We start from the raw sequence: 26,043 nt of genomic DNA, 5'->3' as shown, positions 1-26,043 counted from the left end.
GGGTTGACAGAAAGGGCTTAGCGGCCACCCCAATGACAGTGCTGGGTGCACAGCCCCCCGTTTACTCAGTCTCTGGCTATAATCCTCTGGAACGTTTCTGGGGGTGTGAAGCCCCCCGCTTCTCTCATGCCCCCGTTCTTGGATCTGGATCACTCGTCACGCTCCATCACTGGTGATGCCCCGGGAAGCGGGGGCTTCCTGGGGGCTCGGTGGGCGGCAGGTTTCTCATCCACCCGGATCCTGAGGCCTGTGCCAGCTTGTCCTCACTCCCCCTGCCTCTTCTCCCCAACCCGCAAGAAAAAAACGTGGAAATGGAAAGTGTATGCCGCACGCCGCGCTCTTCCAGCGGGGCCTTGGACACTGCGTCCTGACAGCTGAGGACTGGCCTCCCTGAGCCCCTCTCCTTGGGTCTGGAGGCCGCCCACCCCCTGGAGCCCCGTCCCAGGCTGACCCCTCCGCTCAGGTCCTGAGACTGTCCTTCCGGGCTCTTCCGGCAGTGGCACTGATGGCAGGGACACCACGCGCCCAGGTCCTGTCCTGAAGGGTTAGAAACCAGCTCTGCTGTCCCAAAGCCACAGAGAGCAGGAACCCTCCCCCGATCAGGGTCCCCGCTGGAACCCCAGCCTCAGGCCTCTGCCTCCATTTCAGTCACGCTTCTTATAGAGCAGGACTCAAGGCTCATCACCAATACCTCACTGTTGGCTGACTCAGATCATTGATCATTATGAGACCTCACACGTTGGAGAACAAGAGATACCAAATATATCTGTATAGCATAAATCATTACAATAAAAGACACACCCACGTTATCTAGTTAAGTCCTCTATTTCCTTTCTTATCATCGTCTGGATGTTCTGTTACTGAGACTGGAGTATTGATATGTCCAACTATTACTGAAGAACTATTGGTTAGCCAAAAAAGTTCATATACGTTTTTCTATAAGATCTTACCCAAAACAAATGTTCATTGGAAGAACGGATGCTGAAGCTGAAACTCCAATACTTTGGCCACCTGATGTGTAGAACTGACTCATTTGAAAAGGCCCTGATGCTGGGAAAGATTGAGGGCAGGAGGAGGAGGGGACGACAGAGGATAAGATGGTTGGATGGCATCACCGACTCAATGGACATGGGTTTGGGTGAACTCCGGGAGTTGGTGATGGACAGGGAGGCCTGGCGTGCTGCAGTTCACAGGGTCACAAAGAGTCGGACATGACTGAGCGACTGAACTGAACTGAACTATCCAATGTGAACTCAATATTTCTCTCTTCAATTCTGTCAATTTTTGCTTCTTATATCTTGCTGGTCTGTTATTAGATGTACAGACATTTAGGATCATTTCATCATCTTGTTGTACTGAACCTTTTATAAATATATAATGTCCTTTATCTCTTGTAATCTTTTTAGACTTAAAGCCTGTTTGTCTGATAATGGTACAGCCACCACTGCTCACTCTCGTTTACCGTCTGTACGGAATATCTTCCCTTTGTGTCTTTAGATCTCAAGTGAGTTTCTTGTAGATGGTATACAGTTACAATCTCTGTTTTCATCCGTTCTGCCAGTTTCTGCCTTTTCATTGGACAATCTAATTCATTTTTCTTTAAATTAACTACTAATCGTATTTGCATGTGTGTTCAGTCGTGTCCGACTCTTTGTGACCCTTTGGTCTGTAGCCCACCAGGCTCCTCTGTCCATGGGATTCTCCAGGCAAGAAGACTGGAGTGGGTTGCCATTTCCTCCTCCAGGGCATCTTCCCAACCCAGAGACCAAACCTGTGTCAACTGATAAGAAACATTAATCCTTACATCTGTCATTTGCTGGTTGTTTTGCCGTGCAGCTTTTGTGTCCTCCGTATTCATTTGTGCTTAGCTGATTTTCTGTGGTGAAACATTTAAATTCCTTTCTTGCTTGTTTTGTTTTTCTATAGCTATTTTCTTTGTAGTTACTAAGGGGATTGCATTTAACATCTTGAAGTTATAGCACTAATTGAATTCATGCCATGTTAACCTTAGCAACATAAGGACTCTGCTCCTTTTCAGCTCTATCCTAACCTCTTTCCCTTGCTGATGTTACAAAACTATGTCTGCACGTGTGTGCTCAAGGCTCTTCAGTCCTGACTCTTCACAACACTATGGACTGTAGCCCACCAGGCTCCTCTGTCCATGGGATTCTCCAGAGAAGAATACCAGAGTGGGTTGCCATTTCCTCAACCTGGGTTTCTTACGTCTCCTGCATTGGCAGGGAGGTTCTTTATCTCTAGTGCTGCCTGGGAAGCCCATGTGTCCCAAACTAGAAAGTACTAACTCTTTTAAATGCACTAGTCTCTTAAATTATGTCAAAGACCAAGTGTGGAGTGACAAGCCAAAACGACACCCATAATCTTTCAAAAAGTAGTACTGTCCTAAGTCATATGGGAAACAAAAGTGGAATTACCTCCCACTGTTCACCATTATGCTACCCTTTGTAACTGCCTGTCCACTTGCCATTATCGAGGTCTTTATTGTTTCATTTGTCTTGAGTTACTGTCCAGTGTCCTTTCATTTCACTTCCAGGGTCATCCTGAGAATTTCTTGCAGAGCAGGGCAGGGGGTAACGTGCTCGCCTAGCCTTTCTGTATCCTGAGCATTTCTTGCAGAGCAGGGCGGGGGGTGACGTGCTCCCCTAGCCTTTCTGTATCCTGAGCATTTCTTGCAGAGCAGGGCGGGGGGTAACGTGCTCCCCTAGCCTTTCTGTATCCTGAGCATTTCTTGCAGAGCAGGGCGGGGGGTAACGTGCTCCCCTAGCCTTTCTGTACCTGAGACCGTTGTGATTTCTCCCTCACTTTTGCAGAACGGTTTTGCTGCATGTTTCATTTCCTTTTAGCACCTTCTGTCTCTGTCTCTTCAGCACCTACTGCCTTCTGTCCTCTGAAGTGTCTGATAAGAAATCTGCTGATATTCTAACTAGGAATTCCCTAGTACTGACAATCCACCTCTTTCTTGCAGCTTTCAAGAGTCTGTCTTTCAAATGTCTGTTTATAATGTGTCTCAGCGTGGGTCTCTGAGTTCACCATCCCTGGAGTTCAGAGCGCTTCTCTGACATCTGTGCCTTGCCTCCCATTTGGGAAGTCTTCAGCCACCATCTCTTCAGGCTTCTCTCTGCTCCATGCTTTCTCTCTCCCCCTTCTGGAATGTATGTTACCCATGCTGCTTCACTTCATGGTGTCCCCAGGCCCTTTAGGTTCTGTTTGCTTTTCTTTAGTCTTTTTTCTTTCTGTTCCTCAGACTCAGGATCCCATCATCCTATCTTCAAGTTCACCCATTCTTTCTTTCACCTGCTCACACCTACCTCTGAATTCCTCTAGTGAAATTTTCACTTCAATTATTGTAGCTTTCACAGCTCCAGAATTGTTTTCTTTTTAGGTTTTCCATCTCTCTATTGATATTTCTATTTTGTTTATACATCATTTTTTTTTCCAATTTTCTCCACATCTTTCTTTAGTTCTTTGAGCATCCTTAAAACTGTTATTTTAAAATCTTTGTTGAGTAAATCCACCATAAGATCTCTTTCAGAGAAAGCTTCTGTTGTTTTATTCTTTCCCTTTGAATGAGCTATACTTTCCTGTTTCAGGGGGGTAGTTTTGGGACAATGATTATTCCAATTTTCCTGGAGCAGAAGGTACAGATAGGGGAATAATAGAAGTTAAGACTGGAAAGACAGGAGGGATTTCTGATGGAGAGCCAGAGTGCTTTAGCAATGCACCGAGGAGCTACTGAAGGTTTCAGAGCAGAGGAGAGTTTGATTGGACCAACAAACTACTCCTTTCCCCCAACTGTTAAGAATTGTGTGCTAAAAATGTTCCATGTTGGGAAAGGAAAAGACCAAAATGTGGGGCTTGCTTTAAACCATACACAGAAAATCAGTTCCAGCTCTAATATGAAAGTATCTAAGTTTGAAAAAACTCCAATAGAAGATAACAGAGAAGAATGTATTTAAAATGTTCAGGGGGAATTCTCCTACAAACTCGAAAGGCAGACATTCTAAAGGAAAAAAAGGATAAATTGGACATTATCAAATTCTCTACAAGAAAAGTTATGACAATGTTGGAAAACAAGTAACAGCTAGGAGAAGACATGTAAGATAGGTATAACCAATGGAGAGTTGCATCGAAAATGGATTTTAAAAAAGCCAACCCCCTGTAAATAAATGTTTAAATGACAATTTGATAGAAAATTGGACAAAAGATATGGATGGGGAGTTCACAGAAGAGGAGTGCACCTTAAGTGATGGGTGCATGTATGCAGTTGCTCATTTTTGTTATCAGGGAGACGCATGTTAAAGTAATGATATCAATTCATATCTACCAATTGGAAGAAAATTAACCTATTTATGGGTTGTGTGGATAGAATTTTATTTTTCCTACATGGAAAATCAAATTTCCCAGCACCATGTACTGAATTTCATCATCTACATATTGATTATTAATAGCCTCTTGATCATTTATGTTCTCACGTATCCTAAGATCTGTATCTGGACTTCTGATTCTGCTCTGTTGACCTTCTGTCTGTCCTTGCATCCATCACGCATTGTTTGAATTACTAAGCTTTATGAAGATAATTCTTAACACGGCTTTTTGTTTTTACTATTGCCTTGGTTTTTCTTGGACTTTCACTTTTCCATATAAATTTTAGAGTCAATAAATCTATTATCATATGCCAAAACTTAGACAAAGAAACTTACGGATTGCACTTTTTCTTCCTTTCCTCCCCAAAGGCAAGGTTCTTACAGGCTCTGATGCATATTTCTAAAGAATGAGTTCTGAGGCAGTAACGAATGGCAAATTCTATCTCTCCAGTGACATCAGCTTTGTCAAAATTGCCCATCTCTGTGCAAGTGCTGTTAATGCTGATTAAACTTCCCTGAAAGCAAGAACGACAGACATAACGAGTTACTTCACAGCTAATCAACGTGTCTTTTTGCAGTTCTGGTTTCAAGATATCAAATAAATCAAAATTCACACAGAGCACACATCCTGACTCACATTAAGTTAATAACATGCCATCTTGTACTTTGCACAATAACTTGCCACGTTTTCTGTTCTAAGGAGATGAGGACATGACTCTGAGTAAACTCTGGGAGACACTGAAGGACACAGAAGCCTGGAGGGCTACAGTTCACGGGCTTGCAAAGAGTCAGACATGTAGCAACTGAGCCACAAAAAGACCAACAAGGAGGTGAGGAATCTTCAGAAGGGCTGGTCTTGCCCAGATATGCTGTTTGCCTAGCCATAAGGTTACACAATCTCATTCCTGAATACAAACCACTTGGGAAGATGTGAACTACCTCCTGTGCAATTCTGCAAAGATAAATCTTCAAGGGCAGATAACATCCACTGTACGAATAGCCCTGTGAAGGGCAGCACAGTCTGGGGGCCAAGTGATTGGGAATTCGATAGAGGTTGAATCAATTGCTACTCATTCTATGGGGTCGCACAGAGTTGGACACGACTAAAGCGACTTAGCAGCAGCAGCAGCAACAGCCTGTGAAAGTCTAAATGGAAAAGTTAATACTGTTCTCATAGGGTGTGGTAAGAAGTAAATGGACTAGAGTATGTAAAATATAGTCAAGGCTATGGTCTTTCCAGTAGTCATGTATGGATGTGAGAGTCGGACCATAAAGAAGGCTGAGTGCTGAATAATTGATGCTTTTGAATTGTGAGGCTGGAGAAGACTCTTGAGAATCCATTGGATTGCAATGAGACCAAACCAGTCAACCCTAAAGAAAATCAACTCTGAATGTTCATTCATTGGAAGGACTGATGCTGAAACTGAAGCTCCAATACTTTGGCCACCTGATACGAAGAGTTGACTCACTGGAAAAGACCCTGATGCTGGGAAAGATTGAAGGCAAAGGGAGAAGAGAGTGACAGAGGATGAGGTGGTTGGATGACATCACTGACTCAATGGGTATGGGATTGAGCAAATTCTGGGAGTCACAGAAAGACAGGGAAGCCTGGCATGCTGCAAAGAGCCAGCATGGGGTTGCAAAGAGTTGGACACGACTTGGCGACTAAACAACAACAGTGTAAAGTATGTAAAAGCAATAGTAAGTTGTGTTTCAATTGCTGTGGGTCCCCAGAATGAAAAACAAAACCACCGTAAGTGAGGCTGCTCTAGGCGGAGATGAGAAGAATCAATAGCAGGGAAGGAACAAAATGCCTGATCGCTGTTCAATCTGCTTAAGTATTTGCCACCCTTTGCATGCTACCGTCTCAGGGCTGACTCTACAGACGGGGAATTCAACGTGATTGCCATTCTCCCAGCAGGTTCCTCAACGCTGTAAAACATCCTGGGGGAAAAAAAGAAAAAAAAAAAAAAAAAAAACAAGAAGAAAGCCTGAGTCTCTCTCACTAGAGAGCAATCAAAACAAAACCAAGAACTCCGAACCTGAACTAACTCATGCCAAGAACCCGACCAACTTCACCACACCCAGGTCCTGGCCCTGAAACATGTTATCTGCCTACACCCACACAACTGTTGGGATGGGAAATGTGTTTTAAACGTTACACACTCAGAAAGGCATGGAGTGGTCAGACCACACGAATGAGGGAGGCACAAGAGTGAAGATGGAAGATGAATGAGAGGGAGGCTTGGCCAGAGGTCTGAGCTGCTCCAGAGAAGATGAATGGAGGTGTTAAGAGCTCTGATAATTAACCTGGCACTCCTGGAGGGCCTCCGCCCTGGGCCACGTGAGACCAGATTGTACTACAGCGACTCTGCTGCCAAGAACAAGCTGTTGTTGTTGTTCAGTGGCTAAGTTGTGTCCAACTCTTTGCGACCTCATGGACTGCAGCACGCCAGGCTCCTCTGTCCTCCATTATCTCCCAGGGTTTGTTCAGACTCATGTCTTCTGAGTCAGTGATACTATCGAACCAATCTCATCCAATGAGTCGGCTCTTCCCATCAGGTGGCCGAAGAACTGGGGGCTTCAGCTTCAGTCCTTCCAATGAGTATTTAGGGTTGATTTCCTTTAGGATTGTAGAACAAGTAGAAAACTGAATTAAACAACAAACACGGCTCCAAGGCTACCAGGGCAGTCGGGAGGCCAGGGCCCTGACGCTGAAGAGAAGCACAGTGAGGTGAGCCTGCGGTCCTGGCTGTGTTTCTCCTGAAGGCACCTGTCCGTCAGTGGGCACCCAGGCAGGAAGACTGAGAGGCTCTGGCGCCGGGCACAGTGAGCAGCCCACGTGTCCAGAACTTGAGGCGAAAAGGGAACCGTGTGGGGGCGAGAGTGACGCTCGATGCCGCTTTTCCCTCAGGGTCGTGACGCTGAGAGGCTGAGCAGCTTGGGAATGCCTTCCGAAGTTCCACCTTGTTAGAAAGAAGAAACTGGAGTCCAGGTTCCCCACACAGGAGGAGGGGCTTGGTAACTGTCCAGACATGCAGCTGGGACACTCAGGGGCTTTCCTCCTGGGAGTCCGAGGCCCCTGGAGTAGACCAGTCCTCCCAGGGGCTGAAACCCAACCCTGAGTGAGTGCAGCACCAGATGGGCCAAGACTGCTGGCCTGCACCCTGGGGCAAAAGCAGGTCTCCCTGCAGATCACGTCCCTCTCTCCCAGGTGACTGGAACCTGGGGACAGGGTGTTTCTGCCTCCATCTCGTCTCTATCGCCCATTCAGTGCCTGGCTCATCATAAATCCTCCGTAAGCATTTATGAGGTGAATAAAGAAAGCACGTGAAGTATTTTGATTTAAAAAGTTCTCTCCAGGACTTGCCCTGGTGGTCCAGTGATTAAGGATTCACCTTACGATGCAGGGGACGTGGGTTCGATCCCTGGTCAGGGAACTAAACCCTTCCTCCCCCATGCTGCAGGGCAGCTAAACCTGCGAGCCTCACACCCCAGTTAGAGAGCCCGTGTGCCGCAACTAAGACCCGGTAGAGCCAGATAAATAAATGCTTTTTAATTCTTGGGGAAAATAAGAAGTTCTGTCTGCAAATACTGCAGTGTGATGGTTGTGCACCTTGCCCTGAAGAAGCAGTAGACATGAGTGAGAGGACTTGGCTGGGAGTCCTGACCTTGGGTGACTTTACTTATATCCCTCAGCAGCAGATTCCAGAGTGAAAGGATTTAAAAATACAACTACCTGGGGACTTCCCTGGTGGTCCAGAGGTTAAGACTCTGTATGCTGCCAATGAAAGGGGTTCAGGTTCAATCCCTGGTCTGGGAACAGAGTCCCACGTGTCATACAGCTTGACCAAAAGATTAAACGAAACGAAACAAAACCCTACATGCAGGCACATCATAATAAAATTGCTGAAAATCCAGGACAAGGAGAGAAATCTTAAAAGGAAAGGAAAAGAAGCTATGCTACCTTCCATGGAAGAAATAAAAAGGGCAGGAGAGGGTGGAGTCCAAGCCCTGCTGGGGAAACGGGCACCTTCTGTCTGGGCAGGAAGGGGAGTTGGGTGGGTACAACCCGAACAGGTTAACTTTGGTGTCAGGAGGATTCGAGAATTCCAGGCTAATTTTTTTTTTTTTTTTTTGAGAAGTGGGAAGGGAGGATTACTTGTTAAGAATGAGGAGAAAGAGTGGGAAGCACTTCTGAGCGAAGTGAAAGTCGCTCAGTCGTGTTTGACTCTTTGCTACCCCATGGACTGACTACACAGTCCATGAAATTCTCCAGGCCAGAATACTGGAGTGGGTAGCCTTTCCCTTCGCCAGGGGATCTTCCCAACCCAGGGATCAAACCCAGTTCCCCTGCGTTGCAGGTGGATTCTTTACCAGCTGAGCCACCAGGGAAGCCCATTGAAGAAGGTGTGACATGCTTGCTGTGAGAGCTGGAGACTGAGTCTCCCAGAGAAACGCGTCAGCGTGGCTGGTCCCGTGGGCGTATTTGGAGCTGGTGACATGGCAGGGCAGACCTGATCCCTCACACTCACACTGGGCTTCAGGCCTGCCCTACTATGTGCACAGCTGTTCAGGGGCAGGTATGCGTATGCAGCACAGCTGACTCAGCCAGCCTGGTGTCCAGAATTATAAAGCAGCCAGGAAAGCAACACTCATCCTTCATTGTGTAAGATAAGCAGAGGTCAAAGAAGGTTGAGACCCACCCAAAAATTACAGGGCAAACCAGAAGTAGCAGCTGGAAGTGGGCCCGGGGTTCTTCATTCCTTGGGCGGTTGGCTAATGGCAGTGTCTCTGAGTAACCCAACGGCGGATCTGCTTGGCGGGGGAAAGTGCAGCCGCAGATAATGGAAGGCCAGCAGGGCGCGTCCTTTGGTCTTCTGCATTCTTTCACCGATAACTCAGGACTTCACCACCGGGAGGGTTTTCTCTGCTTCTGTTTTCCCTGTAGACAGACCAGGATCTCCGAGCAAGTTGAGCCTCTGAGCAGTAAACAGGGTTGACTGAGAGGTCCTGGCCTAGAAGAGCATCTAAGAACCCAGCCTGACATTTATTAGAGCCCAGGGCTCTGTCTGATTGGGAAAAGAAAAGTCTCAGCAAAAAGCAAAGGAGAATTCATTAAAGCGGGCAGGGAGCGTGTGGCGACTTTCTCTGAAGGTCAGGCGTTATCTGCTGTAACCGCAAGCAAGGCCTCCTGATGCCCTTTGATTTTCACAAAGGTAGAAATCAAGGAAAGTCAACTGAAACCACAGCTATGTTAAAACAAATAAATAGATAAATCTTGATTTCCCCAAGAGCACGGGGAGAGCATTACCGCAGGGAAGTCAGACGGCAGCGGTGGAGCCAGACAGACGTCTCCCTGGGCCCTGACACTTAGAGGCTGTGTGATCTTGAGCACTTTTCTCATCCTCCACAGCCTCGGCTTCCTGATTTATAGAGTGGGGATCTGTTTCATAGGATTGGTGTGAGGCTCAATGGCTATTTTGTGTAAAAAACTGAGTACCGTGCCTACGCTTTAGTGAATTTATTCAGCTTTTGAAACCAAATGATGTAGTCACTCTTTGTAAGCTGAGTGGATCATTTCCTTTTTTTTTCTTCTTTCCTTCTCTTTTCTTTTTCTTTTTACTCTGAAATATATTGAAAAGTCCCTATAATAGGTAGGAATAATTAATTATTAAACATCTACATACTCACCACTCAATGTAAGAAAGATTAAACCGGGGTTATGGAAATGCTCCATGGCCCCTTCCTTATCTGACTCCCTCTATTCCTGCTCCCAGGTCAAGGGTGTTTCAAGTTTTTCTGTTTATCATCTTTGGTTTTCTGTCTGGTTTTATTACATGTGTATATATCCCCTCCAAACAATGTATCGATTCATTTTGGCTGATCTTGGAATTTATATAATTAAAATCATACTGTGTACATATTCTCCAGTAGTGTACTTTCTTGATATCAAGCTTTAAAAATTCATCTATACAGTTAGGTGTAGCTTTAGTTCATTCACTGTCACTCCCGGGGTCCACTGGATGAATAGGCTATAATATATTTATTTTTATGTTTTTCTTTTTACATGCAAGAGCATCTGTATAGATACTTAAGTTATTCAACAACATTTTAATTAAAAGATGTTTGCTCCTTGGAAGAAAAGCTATGACCAACCTAGACAGCATATTAAAAAGCAGAGACATCACTTTGTCAACAAAGGTCCATCTAGTCAAAGCTATGGTTTTTCCAGTAGTCATTTATGGATGTGAGTGTTGGATCATAAAGAAGGCTGAGCACCGAAGAATTGATGTTTTCGAACTGTGGTGCTGGAGAAGACTCTTGAGAGTCCCTTGGACTGCAAGGAGATCAAACCAGTCCATGCTAAAGGAAATCAGCCCTGAATAGTCATTGGAAGGACTGAAGCTGAAGCTCCAATACTTTGGCCACCTGATGCGAAGAGCTGACTCATTGGAAAAGCCCCTGATGCTGGGAAAGATTGAAGGCAGGAGGAGAAGGGGACGACAGAGGATGAGATGGTTGGATGGCCTCACCGACTCAATGGACATGAGTTTGAGCAAATTCTGGGAACTAGTGAAGGCCAGGGAAGCCTGGCGTGCTGCAGTTCATGGGATTGCCAAGAGTCGGACACGACTGAGCGACTGAACAACAACAACAGCAGAGGTTAATGTGGGTGTATAGCTAAGTACTCTTTTTTAAAAAGTCAGTGCAACCAGAGAAGTTCAGAAATACTAAAGGAAAATGGAAGTTTCCAAAACCCCAGCGAGCACAGTGAGATGGGTGGGGTGAACGCTCTGAGACAGTTCCCACTTAGAAGTGACCCCAAATGCCATGATAAGGCTCCAGGTCTCAGACTGACATTTAAGAGAAACATCTAGGGAGCTGGAGCTTTACTTCAGCGACTGCAAGTCGCTCCAGCAGCCGCACTCCCACCCCTCCAGGTGCAGGGGGCCCAGATGCGCGTTCCTGGCACGTGGTCGCTCCCCCAGACATAGCAACCTCAGCTCCAGGGCAAACGTCAGCTGGCTGAAAACACTGACAGAAACTCATGGATTTTTTTCCAAAACAGAAGTGAAGGCGAAATCGAAAATCAGAGGGAACCTTGGATATAATTTTTTTTCCCCAGGGAATTGCTAAAAATGTAACTGCACGTTTCTTCACACTACCAACGCTACGTTTCTGAGAACTAGAGGAGTTTTTCTGTTTTTCTGTTTTTTTTTTTTTTTTTTTTAAAGAACTTGGATTTTTCTTCTCACAAACATTACATGTTTATGGAGAACATTCAGAAAACACAGAAAAGGCCAAGAAAATTTAAGAAGAAAGCAGAAGCCAACTATTCTCAACCTTTCGATACAATCCAGGGTCTATAGTATATTCATTTTGCTTTTCTAATTCTGTGCTACTGTAATACCATTTTGTAACTTAATATTTTTGTTTATCGATATCTATGTTCGCTATTCTTTTCAATATCCTCCAACCACATGACTTTTAATAGTTGCAAAGTATCCCTCTGAATAAATGTACCATAATTTATTTAACCACTGCCTTATTTTAGACATTTTGGCTAATTCCAAATTTTCAAACTTAAAAAAAGTTATGAAGATAAACAATGCTGCCCTCAACATCCACATATACATGCTTTTTGGCAAAGTTCATGACGATTTCTAAAGAATAGTTCCTGTAACTAAAATCGCTGAGTGAAAGACAGCATGCCTGTTGAAGCTGGTTGCCCTCCCCGTAGTTCAACCAGCAGTTTATAGAACACCTGCCTTGCCACACGCTCACCAACACTGAGCTGTGTCACTTCTTAAATTTGCTAAAATGGTCCCCAAACTGCACTTGTTCTAATTTTGCACTGATTTAACTGCTCAGGAAGTTGAGTGCTTCCTCTCTTTATTGTCCGTTTGAGTTCTTACTTTTGTAATAAGCAGAGATTTAATAAGCTTTTTCTAGCCCCAACTTCCTGTTTCTCAGAAAGGGAGGCGACATTTCTTCAGGCAAGAAACAAAACTGTTCCTGGCTTTGTGGGAGTTTAGTTTCCTCAAACACACACTGCTTCAGTCTAAGGGGAACAGGTTAGGATTGAATGTCTAATAATTCAACCTCGTGATGATAAATGTTGAGGGCACAAATCAGAGTAGATTTTAGAAGAAAGGGCAAAGAGAGCATCAGGTTGAATTTGCACCGTAATTCAGAGGTACTTTCCCAAGAAACAGTCTTAGTGCAAAACATACACTCACCACATCCTGTTACCCCAGCATCCTCCCCTCCCCTACAACGACTCTGAAAAGTCTTCGGGGTGTGGACCGGCTCCAAGTGAGCAAAGCTGAACTGGGGGTGGCGGTCAGTTTAGGAGGCCAACAATTCCTCTGGGGTAAGACAGAAGGCCTGGACTTTTGACTCCCCATCAGAATTCTGCAGTGACCATACAGCCTTAGCAAACGGCATACCCTCCGAGAGCCTCAGTTTTCCCATTTGTGAAATGGGACAACAGCATCCTGAGGACAAGACTGTGGTGAGAATGACCTGGAGGCGGAGTTCCCAGCTCTGCATTTAGCGCACAGTGGGCTTTCAAGAATAGCTCCGATAAGAATGCATCCAACCATCTCACAAATGTTTACTGAGTGCCATTAAGTGTCACGCACTGCTCTGGGGCCCCTGGGAATGACAATCGACAATAAACCGCAAGTAAAGCCAATTACGCAGGGGCAGAAGGCGATAAGCATGTGGATAAACAGAGAGCAGGTGAGCCAGGGAGGCAGAGCAGGGCAGAGGCCAGAGCTCCTAAGAAAGTGACCTTGGAGCCAAGACGGGAAGGGAGTGAGAGAGCCTGGAGCCTGGGAGAGGGAACAGCCCAAGGAACTGGGAAGCAGGCTGAGTCCGGCTGTTCAGGACCAGCGCCCCGGCGAGGACTGAGCGAGGGGGCAGGTGCGGGGCGGTGGGCAGCTCGCGGACAGCCCCGCATACTGCTGTGGGGCGGATTCGAGTCGTGTGTCTACCTCTGTGTTGGTTTCCGGGCCTTGGAGGAGCTTAAGAGTCAAGTAGAGAGGACCCTGGACGAGTTTGAAAAACTCTTAGGAGGGTTTGGCCCCGTCCTCCTGGATCAGCCTTATCAAGGTTCAAGCTGGGGGACTTCCCTGGTGGTCCAAAGGTTGGGAGTCTGCCTTCCAGTGCGGGGGACGCGGGCTCCATCCCTGGTTAGGAAGTTGGTTTCCCACAAGCCACATGCCACAGCTATAAGAGCCCACGCTGCACCAAAAGATCCCGCATGCCGCAGCTGGGACCTGATGCAGTCATAAATAAATACTAGTTAATAATAACAACAACAAAAAAAACCTCAAGCTGGCTGGAGTCCGCACGTTAGCTGGGGTGGAGGCAAATTCTCCATGGGTCTTGGAAAAGCTCCCAGAGGCCGCTCCTCTGCCTCCCCTGTCCGTACCCACCACGGGGTTCAGCCCCAGGAGAGAATGTTCTGGAGATGCCCTTGCTTAAGCTCCCCCTCAGGGAAGTGTTCATTCAGAGCTTTCACCTTTCCAAACTCTTCTCCGGTATAAACAACACCCATACCCCAACGAAGCAACCTGAGAGGCTCTGGCAGGACCATCCCTGATGCTCAGGGCGTCCAAGTGGGCGAGGGCCACTCCGTCTGGCTCCGCTAGGACTGCTGCTGTGTGACCCAGGGCAGGAGGTGACCCAGGGCAGGAGTTGGGAGGGTCCCCCAATAGGGGTTGCGAGAACTGAACGCAGTTCTTTAGCACATCCCTGGACTGCTAAAGAATCCTTAACAAACAATGTATTTCACTTGGATTTGAAGTTGACAGGGCTCAATTTGCGTGTCTATGTGTGCATGAATCTCCTGGTACGTGCTGCTCAGTCATGTCTGACTCTTTCTGACCCCATGGACTGTAGCCCACCAGGCTCCTCTGTCCATGGGAACTCTCCAGGCAAGAACACTAGAGCAGGTTGCCAATTCCTCCTCCAGAGCATCTTCATGACCCAGGGATGGAACCTGCCTCTCCTGCATTGCAGGTGGATTCTTCATCACTGAGCCATGCGGGAAGCCTGAATTTGCTGGGGCTCTTTCTAAATTACAGATTCAGACTCCAGTAGGTTTGAGGGAAGGCTAGAGATTCTGATCTTTGAGAAGCTCCCAGGTAACCCCACACTTCGAGCAGCGAGGGTGTAGAGCAATGGTTTTGATGGACGCGGGACCACCTACAGGAGCCAGTGGTTGGAGCCAAAGGGTGGGTTGGGAACTGCCAGCATTTTGTGGACTGAATCAAGGATGTTGGCGCTTCTTCAAGGTCTAGCCTGCTTCTGCTGTGACTTCTGAATATTCTGCTGGACATTCATGGGGATGGGGTAAGTTTATCATTTTCTGACGTAGACACTATTTTTCATAAAAATACAACCACCCGAAGGCTAAAGTACCACAGTGGTTAGAATACTAGCGCTGGAACATGCTCCTTCCACTAAAGAAGCTGGAAGGTGAACCAAGATGCTGATTTCTAGAAGCGGAGTTCTTAACCACTGTATTACACCACAGAAGGTAAGCATCCATTTGATTACCAAAGCAATCCAGTGAAATAAGAACAACAATTCTGATACCATCTCCTTGATGAGGACTCTGAAGCTGAGGGAGTTTTTGTGATTGTTTATTTTTTTTTTAATTAATTTATTTTTTATTGGAAGGACTGATGCTGAAGCTGAAGCTTCAATACTTTGGCCACCTGATGTGAAGAACTGACTCCTTGGAAAAGACCCTGATGCTGGGAAAGATTGAAGGCAGGAGGAGAAGGGGATGACAGAAGATGAGATAATTGGATGGCATCACCAATTCGATGGACACGAGTTTGAGCAAGCTCTGGGACTTGGTGATGGACAGGGAAGCCTGGCATGCTGCAGTCCATGGGGTCACAAAAAGCAGTCCATGGGGTTGCAAAGAGTCGGACACGACTGAGCGGCTAAACTGAACTGATTTTTTATTGGAGGACAATTGCTTTACAACCTTTTGTTGGTTTCTGCCATATAATCAACATGAATCAGCCTTAGGCACAGGTATGTCCCCTCCCTCTTGAGTGATTGTCTGAGGTCACTGAATACATTAAAGAGCTTTAACTGAAGCCTCAGCACCCCTCACCCAAGGCTCCTTCTTACGTATCTAATACATATCACGGGTTTAGACACAGAGTCAACATTCATGCAATGTTTAGAATAGCAAGTGAACGAATAAAAAGGCCTGCCTATGAAAAGACTCTACGTTTAAAACATTACAAGGCAATCTCAAAAAAGAGCAAAGTTGGAGGACTTAAACCACCCAACTTCCTACAAAGCTACAGTGATCACGTCAGTCCGGCCTTGGCACAAAGACAAACAGGTCAGTGGAGCAGAACAGAGAACCTAGGAGAAGGTCCGCAGTGACACGGTCCTTTGCCTTTCAACAAAGACACCAAAGTCAATGGAAAAATCAGAGTCCTTTTTCTAACAAAGGGCACTGGAATAAACTGTATTTGTATGTTGGAAAAAACGAACGTCGACCTGCACCTTTCACCATTCACAAAAATTAATGAGCTGGAGCAGGGACCACACATAAAAGCTATGCTTTTGTAAAAGCTTCTAGAACAAGACATGGCAGAACATCTTCATGACCTGTGGGCAGGTAAGACAGAAAGGACTTCCCTGGTGGTAGAGAGGTAAGAATCCACCTGCCAATGCACGGAACACAGGTTCGATCTGGGAAGATCCCACGTGGGCACACATCTAAGCCCCTGCACTGCAATCCTGGAAGCCCGCATGCCCAAGTCCACGCTCCAAGGCCACAAGTGGAAGCCCCTGCACCGCAACGGAGAGTAGCCTTCGCTCTCTGCAACCAGCAACGAAGCAACCGAGACCCCACACAACCAAAAATAAAAAGCAACTAATTAAAACAGACAGAGAAGCAACCATGCGAGAAAAACCTGATGAATCAGACGTCATCAAAACTAAACACGTCTCACCCTAAGACACCGTGACTTACTATGAATTACTCTCTGCCTGTATGACTATGCTCACGATAAGATGTAAAAGAGAAAACCACCAAAGATTAGCCAGGTTTTTTTTTGTCTTCCCCCAGCTGTCAATCTACGTAAAATGTCACCTCAGCACTTCACTGTGCTCCAGTTCATCCCACAAGACAACACATCGCTTGTACCCTTGCCGACCAATCCAGTTTGACATAATGACAACCACACAGCACGGGTCAAGGATTATTAGATGAGACTCACCTGTCTCAAGCCTCCTGAGAACGAAGTGTTGAGCACTGGACTGGATGAGATGTCTTCTTGCTTCAAAACCGGGCTCGTGGGGCGTCTGGGACTCTCTGGACCGAGAGGTTTCAGAATATCTGGTGTGCCAGCCTGAAAAAACACACACAAAATTAACAGGATAGTCGGCATCCCAGTTTGGTTTTGTTCAAATGTGATGACTTCAATGAGCATGGCCTGCATGTCGCTAATATGTAAACTTCCAGGTGCTGAATAAAAGGGCACGCTTCCATGTGGATAAACAAACACACACACACACACACACACTCGGGGTCCCAAGGCAGACATCACTGAGCTTTGAGACATTCACGAACAGTGACGGGTGGATTACTTAAGGACGTGAGTGAGTGAGTGCAAGTCGCTCAGTCGTGTCTGACTCTTTGCAACCCCATGGACGGTAGCCACCAGGCTCCTGGCAAGAATACTGGAATGGGTTGCTGTTCCCTTCTCCAGGGGATCTTCCCCACCCAGAGATCAAACCCAGGTCTCCCCCATTGCAGGCAGATTCTTTACCATCTGAGCCACCAGGAAAGTACTTAAGGATTAGTACAAGTCTTAAAGAAACTGAAGTCCATATTTGACCTTCACAATGACACAGGCATTTAACCACATGAAATAGAGTATTCAGCCTGTGAGGCAGAATTTCATCTCTGATATGCTCATTAAAAAAGGGAAAAAAATCAAAATATGTCTCTAAATTAAACAAAAATATTTTATAGTTGGGATTTCTATAATGTGTACAGCTTGTGCTTTCAAATATGGTAGCCACTAGTCACAGGGGGCTATTTAAGTTCCAATCAATTAGAATCAAATCAGTTCAGCTTCTTGTTCGCACTAGACACATTTCCAGTGCTCAGTAACCACATGAGGCAGTGGCTAGAAAGCTCTGTCTGCAGGGGTCCCCAGCCCCCAGGAGCTAATGCCTGATGATCTGAGGTGGAGCTGACGTGATAATGATAAAGAGCATAGTGAACGTAACGTGCCTGAATCATCCTGAAACCATTCCCGACCCCCAATCCCCACCCTGATCTGCAGAAAAACTTCTTCCATGAAGTCCGTCCCTGGGGCCGAAAAGGCTGGGGACCACTGTATCGGACGGCAATGGTACAGAACAAGGAGGGGGGAACCTCTTCCTGGTTGAAAAGACAAATTTTCCAAATTGAGACTTTAGACTGTGACACTGGGTTGGAAGTTCAACTTGGAAATATAAACAGCTGCCCTACGGTCATAATTTTCAGGAATGAAAAGCTAAGACTAGTATGGAAGAGATGAAAGACGTGACTGCCTCTGTAACATTTGTTCTTGCTCTCACTTCCCAGAACTCAACTCAATTCCATGACATTTGTTAAAGCAACACTGTGTTCAATGCACCACTCTAAGTCCTGGGGGCAAGAGGAGGAGGGAAAGGCCGAGAAGATGCTTTGTCTGCTCTCCAAGGACTTACTGTGTGCGTGTGTGGTCAGTCACGTCCAACTCTGTGACCCCATGGACTGTAGCTTGCCAGGTTCCTCTGTCCACGGCATTTCCCAGCAAGAAGACTGGAATGGGTTGCCATTCCTTGCTCCAAGGGATCTTTCCGAGCCAGGGATCAAACCCAAGTCTCCTGCATCTCTTGCACTGGCAGGTGGTTTCTTCACTGCTAAGCCACCTGGGAAGCCCCCAGGGCTCACTAGCTCGTCAGAGATACAAACCATTAAAATGGAGGCACGAGCCAAGTGAGTGGGATGAGAGGGAGGGCAAGTGCAGGAGGGGCCCCTGGGGTGGTCTTCAGTGGGAGTGTGACCTGAGTGGGTACTGAGGCTGGCTGAGGAGAGACCCAAAGTTAGGGTATCCCAGGATGAGGGGCTATCACGATGCTCAGGTGTGAAGCACGTCCCTGGACTAGCTAGAGGCCAAACCGCAGGGACCAAAGAGGCCAGGCAGAACCCTGGCCATGAGATCACGCACGCCCAGTGATGTGTGAGGTCCTCCAGAGAATAGGCGGCTCGGGGGCACCAAAGGGTGGGCACAGGGCAGGAGACAGAGGGTGGAGGAACCGGACACCCAAGGGGAGGATTTCAGAAATGAAGGTGTTCAAAAAGGAGACTAGAAGGCTCACCTGGAACTAAAGAAATGCAGATTTTAAAAAATTGTCTATCAGCTTCCCGTATGGCTCAGTGGGTTAAGAATCTGCCTGCAATGCAGGAGATACAGGAAATGCAGGTTCAATCCCTGGGTCGGGAAGATCCCTTGGCAAAGGAAATGGCAACCCACTCCAGAATTCTTGCCTGGAAAATCCCATGGACAGAGGAGCCTGGCAGCCTACAGTCCATGGGGATGCAAAGAGTTGGACACGACTGAGCTACTAACACGCTAAATTAGCAATTATTCACTTTCCACTTTCATGCATTGGAGAAGGAAATGGCAACCCACTCCAGTGTTCTTGCCTGGAGAATCCCATGGACGGAGAAGCCTGGTAGGCTGCAGTCTATGGGGTCGCACAGAGTCGGACACGACTGAAGCGACGCAGCAACAACAGCAACAAAAATAACAAGCATAAAGTTTAGTGTGTGCAGGAGTGCTAGGAAACAGCTATGCTGCTCCCAGGGTTTATGAAGACTGAGTTAACCCCAGAGGAGGGCAGTTCGGCAGCAGAAATTCACTTCTTGATGAACCCTGGCCCAGATATCTCCCGGAGAATTTCTGCAGCTCCAACTTAAAGGATAGAGACATAACTTAGAAGCAATCCTGAACTAATTTCCCAGGGATTTCTCATCCTGGCATCATTTTAAGACAACGATTTCCTAGTTCTGTGTCTCAGCGTCACCCCCGGCAGAAGGCCGCTGGCGTCCCCCACTTACAAAGGGCACCCACCGTGTTGCCTCCTTACTGCTGGCGAGAGGCTCCTACACGTTCCTATAGAAGTGTGAGTGGAACTGTCGTGAGCTCACCAGCTAAAGCGTAATTGCAGCCTGACAGACATCCTATTTAAAGATGTGCTCTTTATATGCTGACCCAGTAATTATTTAGCACTTATAGATCATGCCATAATTACTGAGCACTTTTATAAACATTTGGCTAAATTTCTCTTTAAAATTGCCGCAACCTCAAGCAATGTGGGGAGAGAGAAAGTCCTAAGCGTGTCCTGCCAAGAGTGTGGCAGTGAAGTGGGCACCCCGGGGACAAAGGATCCACCCGCTGGGGGCTCTCTGGACACACCCCTCCACCCCATTCTCCTGGCTTCTACCCCTGGGCACCGCCGGCCCTTCAGACCACCTTGCAGTCAGCCGGCAGTTCCCCCCCCCACGGCACGAGCAGCCAGGGAGGGTGATGTCACATTGCATCACTTCAGAAGGTCAGGAGTGAAGCCTACGGATACTTGCGATGCCCCAGCACCTGGCACGTGACATCAGAAGCAGGAACCATGCAGGTCTGCAAACCTTGCTGTGTCTCCTGGCAGGAATCACAGGAATGCTCTTGGGGGTAGCCTCCGACTGGCCCTGCCACTCTGACCACGCTACCCGCCCGGGCCATCCCTTGGCACCCGAGTCCCTCATCTTTAATGGGACAGTAACAGCCCAGGCTTCACAGGGTTGTTTAAGGATTTAAAAAGTTCATTTGTCCTCCTTAGGTGGAGCATATGTTGAAGAGGTTAAGAATGTATAAGTTAAGAGTCAGACGAACCTGGGGTGTATTCCTGGTTCCACTTTTCATGAGCCATGGCTATGAGACAAGGTGGTTAACCTTGCACTAAAATTCAGGTTCTAGATTTCTATCATAGGAGCAGCAATATCTTTCTCAGGAATTTTGCAATGAAATGTGATCAAGTATTGGGTTGGCCAAAAACTTCATTCGGATTTGTCCATAAGACCTTACGGAAAAATCCAAATGAACTTTTTGACCAACCTGATAAATAACATATGCTCCATCTGCCCAGAACCCAGTGTCACCTAAGCGCACACTGACCCTCTCTTCCACCTCAATTCAGGAACGAGTTTGGACGGTGTTCATGTGGGCGCTGGAGAGCCGAAAGGAACACACGCTTGTTTGCACTTCAGAGTCTCAAAGACCTTCCAAATACATGTCACACACTCTCCATGGCTTGCCCTTACAGCGAGGCGGCAGACTGCCTGCCTGGTCCCGAGTTCCTCAGAAACACACCTGAGATCCTGCATTTCACGTCCACAGCCACATCTATTGACTTCAAACCTGCATTTCAACAAGACCCCCAAGTGACTTGCATACACGTTAAAGTGGAGAATCAGCATTCAGCCTCCAAACCAAGACTGACTCCAGGCCCCCATTTCTGGTTCTGTTGCCAGGGGTCTGTGACAATCTCCCTAAGCTTCCATAGATGTAAACAGGGTCAAATGAATACCCACTCAGGGTGGTATGAGGATAAAAGGCAAAGCTTTTAGCAAGAGCCCAGCACAGAGTAACACGCATGAGCAATCTAGATTTGTATTTAGACAACAGAGACTTTAAACTGCTGCCTAAGTTATCTTGGGGGATCTTTGCAGGAACACTGTGCTGCTCTGGGAGGAACAGGCAATATCACCTTCATTCCCTGGGGGGATGAGGGGGGCTGCTTTTGGATGCTCAGGAGGTCACGTGATGACCTGGTGAATGGAGGCAGAATGCAGCATCTTAAGAGTGCGTGGAAGTCCCAGCAGGAAGGTGAGGTTACCATCACCCCTTTGCCTACAGAACAGTGTGTCTGGGGACACCCTCAACGGAGCCCGGTATTGCAGAGAAGGGCACCTGTCTTGTCAAGCCAACCGGAGTTGTCACACCTGCAAACAGCCAGGTGGTGGTGCCTGCCACGGCCAGGTCACCTTGACCAGACCGGAACCCAGGTTTCCTGACCCTAACATCCACTTTCCCTCACACTCCAGCGCATCTTCTTCTGGCTTGGTTAATCCTGGTGGGAAGAGTAATTCTTTCCCTACAGGCCTTTGTCAGGTGGTATCTCTTCCAGTGGAGGTACCTGCAGAGTCCCCTCACGACCACACCTGGACGTGCAGCGTTTATGATTTCAACAGTTTCAGAGATCAGGACAGATTTTAACCAGAGGTGGTTGGAAGCAGGACGTGCCAGCCTCTGGCCTGAGCGAGTGTTTCCGCAGGCTAGGAATAAGTGGGCACACGGCAAGACTGAAGCTGAGCCTTCATGCTTGGCGTGGCCTGGAAGCCTTAGGGGGCTGTGGGGGTCACGTGGAAGCCTTTCCCTGTTCTGAACCATGTTCCAAAATCAATACATCTGAATTTTAACCTTCATTTGGCCAGTACCCCCACCCCACCCAATGGAGGGGTTTATAAGTGTTTTTTAGACTGCTTGATGTCTAGCTTTGAAATAAAAGGACAGAGAACTCTATAGAGAAGACGGGCAGGCATTGGGGTGGCCAGGGATACCCTGGTGGTCACGTTGATCGCGGTGTCAGACTGGCTCCTCCTCTCCGGCCGGCCCTCACGCTGCCTGGGGACCATCTCCGGGTGCTGCTTGTCAGAGGTCATGTCATTCTGGGACTTGGAGAGTTCTAGAAAAGAAATACAAGGAAGACAGGTGGGAGCATACAGCTTTGCTGAGAACTTTCTCCAGGATTTCCGCACCCCGAGCTCTGGGGCCCAGAGGAGAGTCCCTGACATCCCACTGGACGTGGGACCCCAGCACGGGACAGGGGGGCTGGTTCCTGAATGGTCACCGTGTGTTCCCAGGTCTCTGCAGGCAGGGCTGCCGTCAGGGGGGTTCAAGCCCAACCTCCCCACCGGGTTACCCTGAATTTAGGCCATTATACATCCCAAGTGTCTGGTTATCCAAACACAAAGGAGGCAGCTGAACAAAGCTGGGTTTTTAGGGGCTCCTTAAAAAGATTTTACAATTAAATACCGCTTCTTGGGGTAGAAATAAGCCTTGGGGTATCCTTATAACCATTTCCATAAGCAAACCCTGAAAAGATGACTTAAAAATTTCTTTGCAATAGAGTAGTTTAGAATTCAGATGAGTAAAGAAAGGAAGGAAGGAACCCCACATGGTAAGTGCCCCCTCAAAGGTGAATGTGTCCTTTAAAAGGCTTCCTTCCCAGGACAGCCTTGTCACTCAAACACGGACCTTGAAACCACTCAACACTCAATAGAGATATGATACAGCTCACACATGTCATTTCAAATTTTCTAGTGGCTACATTTTAAAAAGCAAAAAGAACCAGGCAAAGTTCATTGTAATACTATATTTCACTTAATGCAACATATCCAATATATTAGGACTTCCCTGGTGGCTCAGACGGTAAAGCGTCTGCCTACAATGCAGGAGAGCCGCGTTCAATCCCTGGGTGGGGAAAATCCCCTGGAGAAGGAAATGGCAACCCACTCCAGTACCCTTGCCTGGAAAATCCCATGGACGGAGGAGCCTGGTAGGCTACAGTCCACGGGTCACAAAGAGTTGGACATGACTGAGTGACTTCACTTTCATTTTCATTCAACGTATTGTGAAAATATATTATCGGTATTAAAATTATTAATGAAAATGTTCACTCTTTGGTCAATAGCGAGTCTCCTGAATCTGACGTGCGTTTTCCTCTGGCCACATTTCAAGAGCCACATGAGGCCAGAGGCTATTGTGTTGGGCAGCGCCCCTTCAGGGCGCCCCTCTGTCTTGTTGCCCACCCCTCGCGCTGTTGATGAGTGTGTCCCGCGCATGCCAGGCAGGGCTGAGTCGGTACATTGCCTCTGCCCTCTAGACAGATCCCAGACACGCCTACCCTCCCACAAAGCCCCGGGGCTCCCCTGTCTCCTGTCCCCCAGGATACGCCAGAATCGCTCCCCTCCGAGCAGTGCCGTCCACGCCGCTGTCCAGTCGACCTGCTGGAAGCTTTGGGGCCTCCTGCTCTGCTGGCAGCTAGAAAGGTCCCAGTGCACGCCGGGCCTTCAGAGCTGTTGCTGATGCAGACATGGGACAGGGGAAGGGCCCTGGCTTTCTCCAGGAGCCGGTGCACATGCCTGGCCTGCAGGGCAGTGCCAGAACCCCCGGAGAGGCAGCCACTTACTTTTCATGTGGGTGGTGACAGACAGAAACAAATTTTCCACAGACTTATTGAATCCTTTAAACTGCCCGAGTTCCTGCAACTAAAGCAGAGACAGAAGGAGAGAATGAGACTTCTGTCTGATGACTGGTGTTTGCCCCAGAAGGCTCCAGGCCACCAACCCCCAAACGCCTGCATGGGTGGGTGAAGGCATGTGTGGGTTCTTGGGGTGCATGTGGGTGTGTGCACGTGTGTCTCTGGGGCACAGGCCTCTAGAGAGGAGGGAGGAGCCCTCTTTATTCAGCGTCTCTCCTCTGAGTTTTGACAACTGCCTTAAAGGAAGGGGCAGTACCGTGTGGTTGTCGAAAAGCTAACAACTACCTCGTAGAAATAAGCACGGACACGTCATGGCCTCAAAGACTCAGTGAGCAAATTCTTACTTCTCTGGCCTCCTTCTCTTACGTCACTGACCCCAGCTCGGTCCAGAGAGGACATCAACGTGGGCAGAATGCATGTGACACAAGGCAGGGCTGAGCAGCCTGGAGCCAGGGGTCAGGTCCACCCCCCAGTGCAGAAGAGAGAGGAAAAGGCAGAGAAAGAACAGAAATGAGGCCACCCCCTCTGCAAGTCTCATCCATCTGTCCATCTGTCCATCCATCCCAGTAATATGTCTTGAGCACGTCTGTGCTCGAGTAACTTCAGATAAATTACTCTCAAGGAGTAAAGGAAACCTCTCCCAAGGAGAGAGTAGAGCAGGATTTTGAAGGTCACTCTGGGGTCTCAGTCTGAAACTGGAAAAAGAATTCTCTCGCCAGCAGACATGTATATCCTGTACAGAGATGGAGTTACTCCCTTTAATATGCAGAATAATAAATAATCAAAACCACATGTTTCCATGGCACTTGACAATTTCCAAGTATCAGCACAGACATTATCCGGGTAATTTCTCACACCAGCCGTGGGAGGCGAGCCAGACGAATATGATTATTGCCGCTTCCCAGGTGGGAGCACAGGTAAAAGTGGAAAGTGAAGTCGCTCAGTCATGTCCGACTCTTTGAGACCCATGGACTGTAGCTTACCAAGCTCCTCTGTCCATGGGATTTTCCAGGCAATAGTACTGGAGTGGATTGCCATTTCCTTCTCCAGAGGATCTTCCCAACCCAGGGATCGAACCCAGGTCTCCCGCATTGTAGACAGACACTTTACCGTCTGAGCCACCAGGGAAGTTGGGAGCCCAGGTAAGTCCCCCAGAATCACACAGCTAACTGCTCTGGATGGGAAGAGTCCTGGTCTTCTTTACGCTAAGCACCTACAAACACTCAAAGACACGCACATGCACATTTCCACAGGTACTCCCCCATCTGTGAGTCACACGCCTGTGAATCAACCTGTATTTCCCTTTCCAACCCCCAAAGGCCCCTGACACACACGGGAGCCCGTCCAGACCCCCACACTCAAGGGCACGGCACGGTGAGGGGACAGAAGCAAGAAAACGACAAGAGTGAAGAGACAGGGATGTGGGATGCAGGCGGAAGACACGTCCACTGACGACGCGGGGCGTGGCGGGGGGCGGGCCCATGGCCCCCAGCGCGTGATGGGAACCCAGACCCCAGGTAGAGCCCAGCACCTCCGGCCTCCTACGGGGGGCCCCCTTCCCTCCTGGCCTCGGGACCCTCCAGCCAAGGCTGGATCGCTCTGCCACGAGGCTCAGCCTCTCGGCCCCGTCTCCTCCGCGTCCCTCCCCGTCCCCACCCAGCGGGCACCGGACGGGCATGTTACCCTGGCAGGGCCGCCGCCACACTGGCTTTCGCTGAGAGGCGGTGGAGTGGGAGGAACCACGGAGATCTTGTTGCTGAGGGGAAACATAGGGACAAGAAACGGGTTGTGAGTATTACGCGTATACAGCATTCACATTTGTCCTGCAATTCAAGTCCTCTGCCTTTCTGCAAAAAAATACGCCTCACCTTTTAGAAGAGGGCCCAGCAGCCTGCCTGGATCCACTCCACACAGGGCTGATTCCTGGGGTCTGAACGTGGGAGACGCAGCCCTGTGGTCCCAGGCCAGGGCACTGCACTCCAGCCGTGTGTTCACAAAACAGCTGGGGTGCTGGGCCCCGGCTCTGTGGCTTGGCTGCCCTGGCACCCGGACTCCACACATGGGTGCCACGTGGACATGAGCGTCCTCTTAGTGGACAGCACCCAGCAGAATGCCCCAGATGTCACGGATGTAAAAACAGACAGTAAGAGGAATCATAAGTTTATGCTAAAAGAAGTTGGCACGAGGACGGACGGAGTAAAACAATGAAAAATCCAGAAATTGGAAAGTCTCACCATAAACAAAACAAAAGCTGCTGGTGGAG

At 48.0% G+C, this 26,043-nt stretch overlaps 1 protein-coding gene across 3 annotated transcripts in view; it reads right to left on the bottom strand.

Annotated features, from left to right (window-relative positions):
* The window catches only part of SYTL3 (synaptotagmin like 3), a 100,126-nt gene that overhangs the window by 9,078 nt on the left and 65,005 nt on the right, over positions 1 to 26,043 (bottom strand). For 2 of the 3 annotated variants that reach the window (XM_070796455.1, XM_019967649.2), the window contains exons 6-10: positions 25,464 to 25,536; positions 23,709 to 23,787; positions 22,078 to 22,202; positions 16,649 to 16,780; positions 4,719 to 4,897 (exon numbers count right to left, since the gene is read on the bottom strand). In XM_070796455.1, the coding sequence (XP_070652556.1) occupies positions 4,719 to 4,897; positions 16,649 to 16,780; positions 22,078 to 22,202; positions 23,709 to 23,787; positions 25,464 to 25,536 (588 nt within the window). The remainder of the gene's footprint in view (positions 1 to 4,718; positions 4,898 to 16,648; positions 16,781 to 22,077; positions 22,203 to 23,708; positions 23,788 to 25,463; positions 25,537 to 26,043) is intronic. The other variant, XM_070796456.1, reaches the window with a different exon arrangement.

The sequence above is a fragment of the Bos indicus genome, chromosome 9 (genome assembly GCF_029378745.1).
Source record: "Bos indicus isolate NIAB-ARS_2022 breed Sahiwal x Tharparkar chromosome 9, NIAB-ARS_B.indTharparkar_mat_pri_1.0, whole genome shotgun sequence".
Classification (NCBI taxonomy): Eukaryota; Metazoa; Chordata; class Mammalia; order Artiodactyla; family Bovidae; genus Bos; species Bos indicus.
Note: the sequence above shows the minus strand (reverse complement) of the source record. Positions and strands in the feature narration are given on the sequence as shown.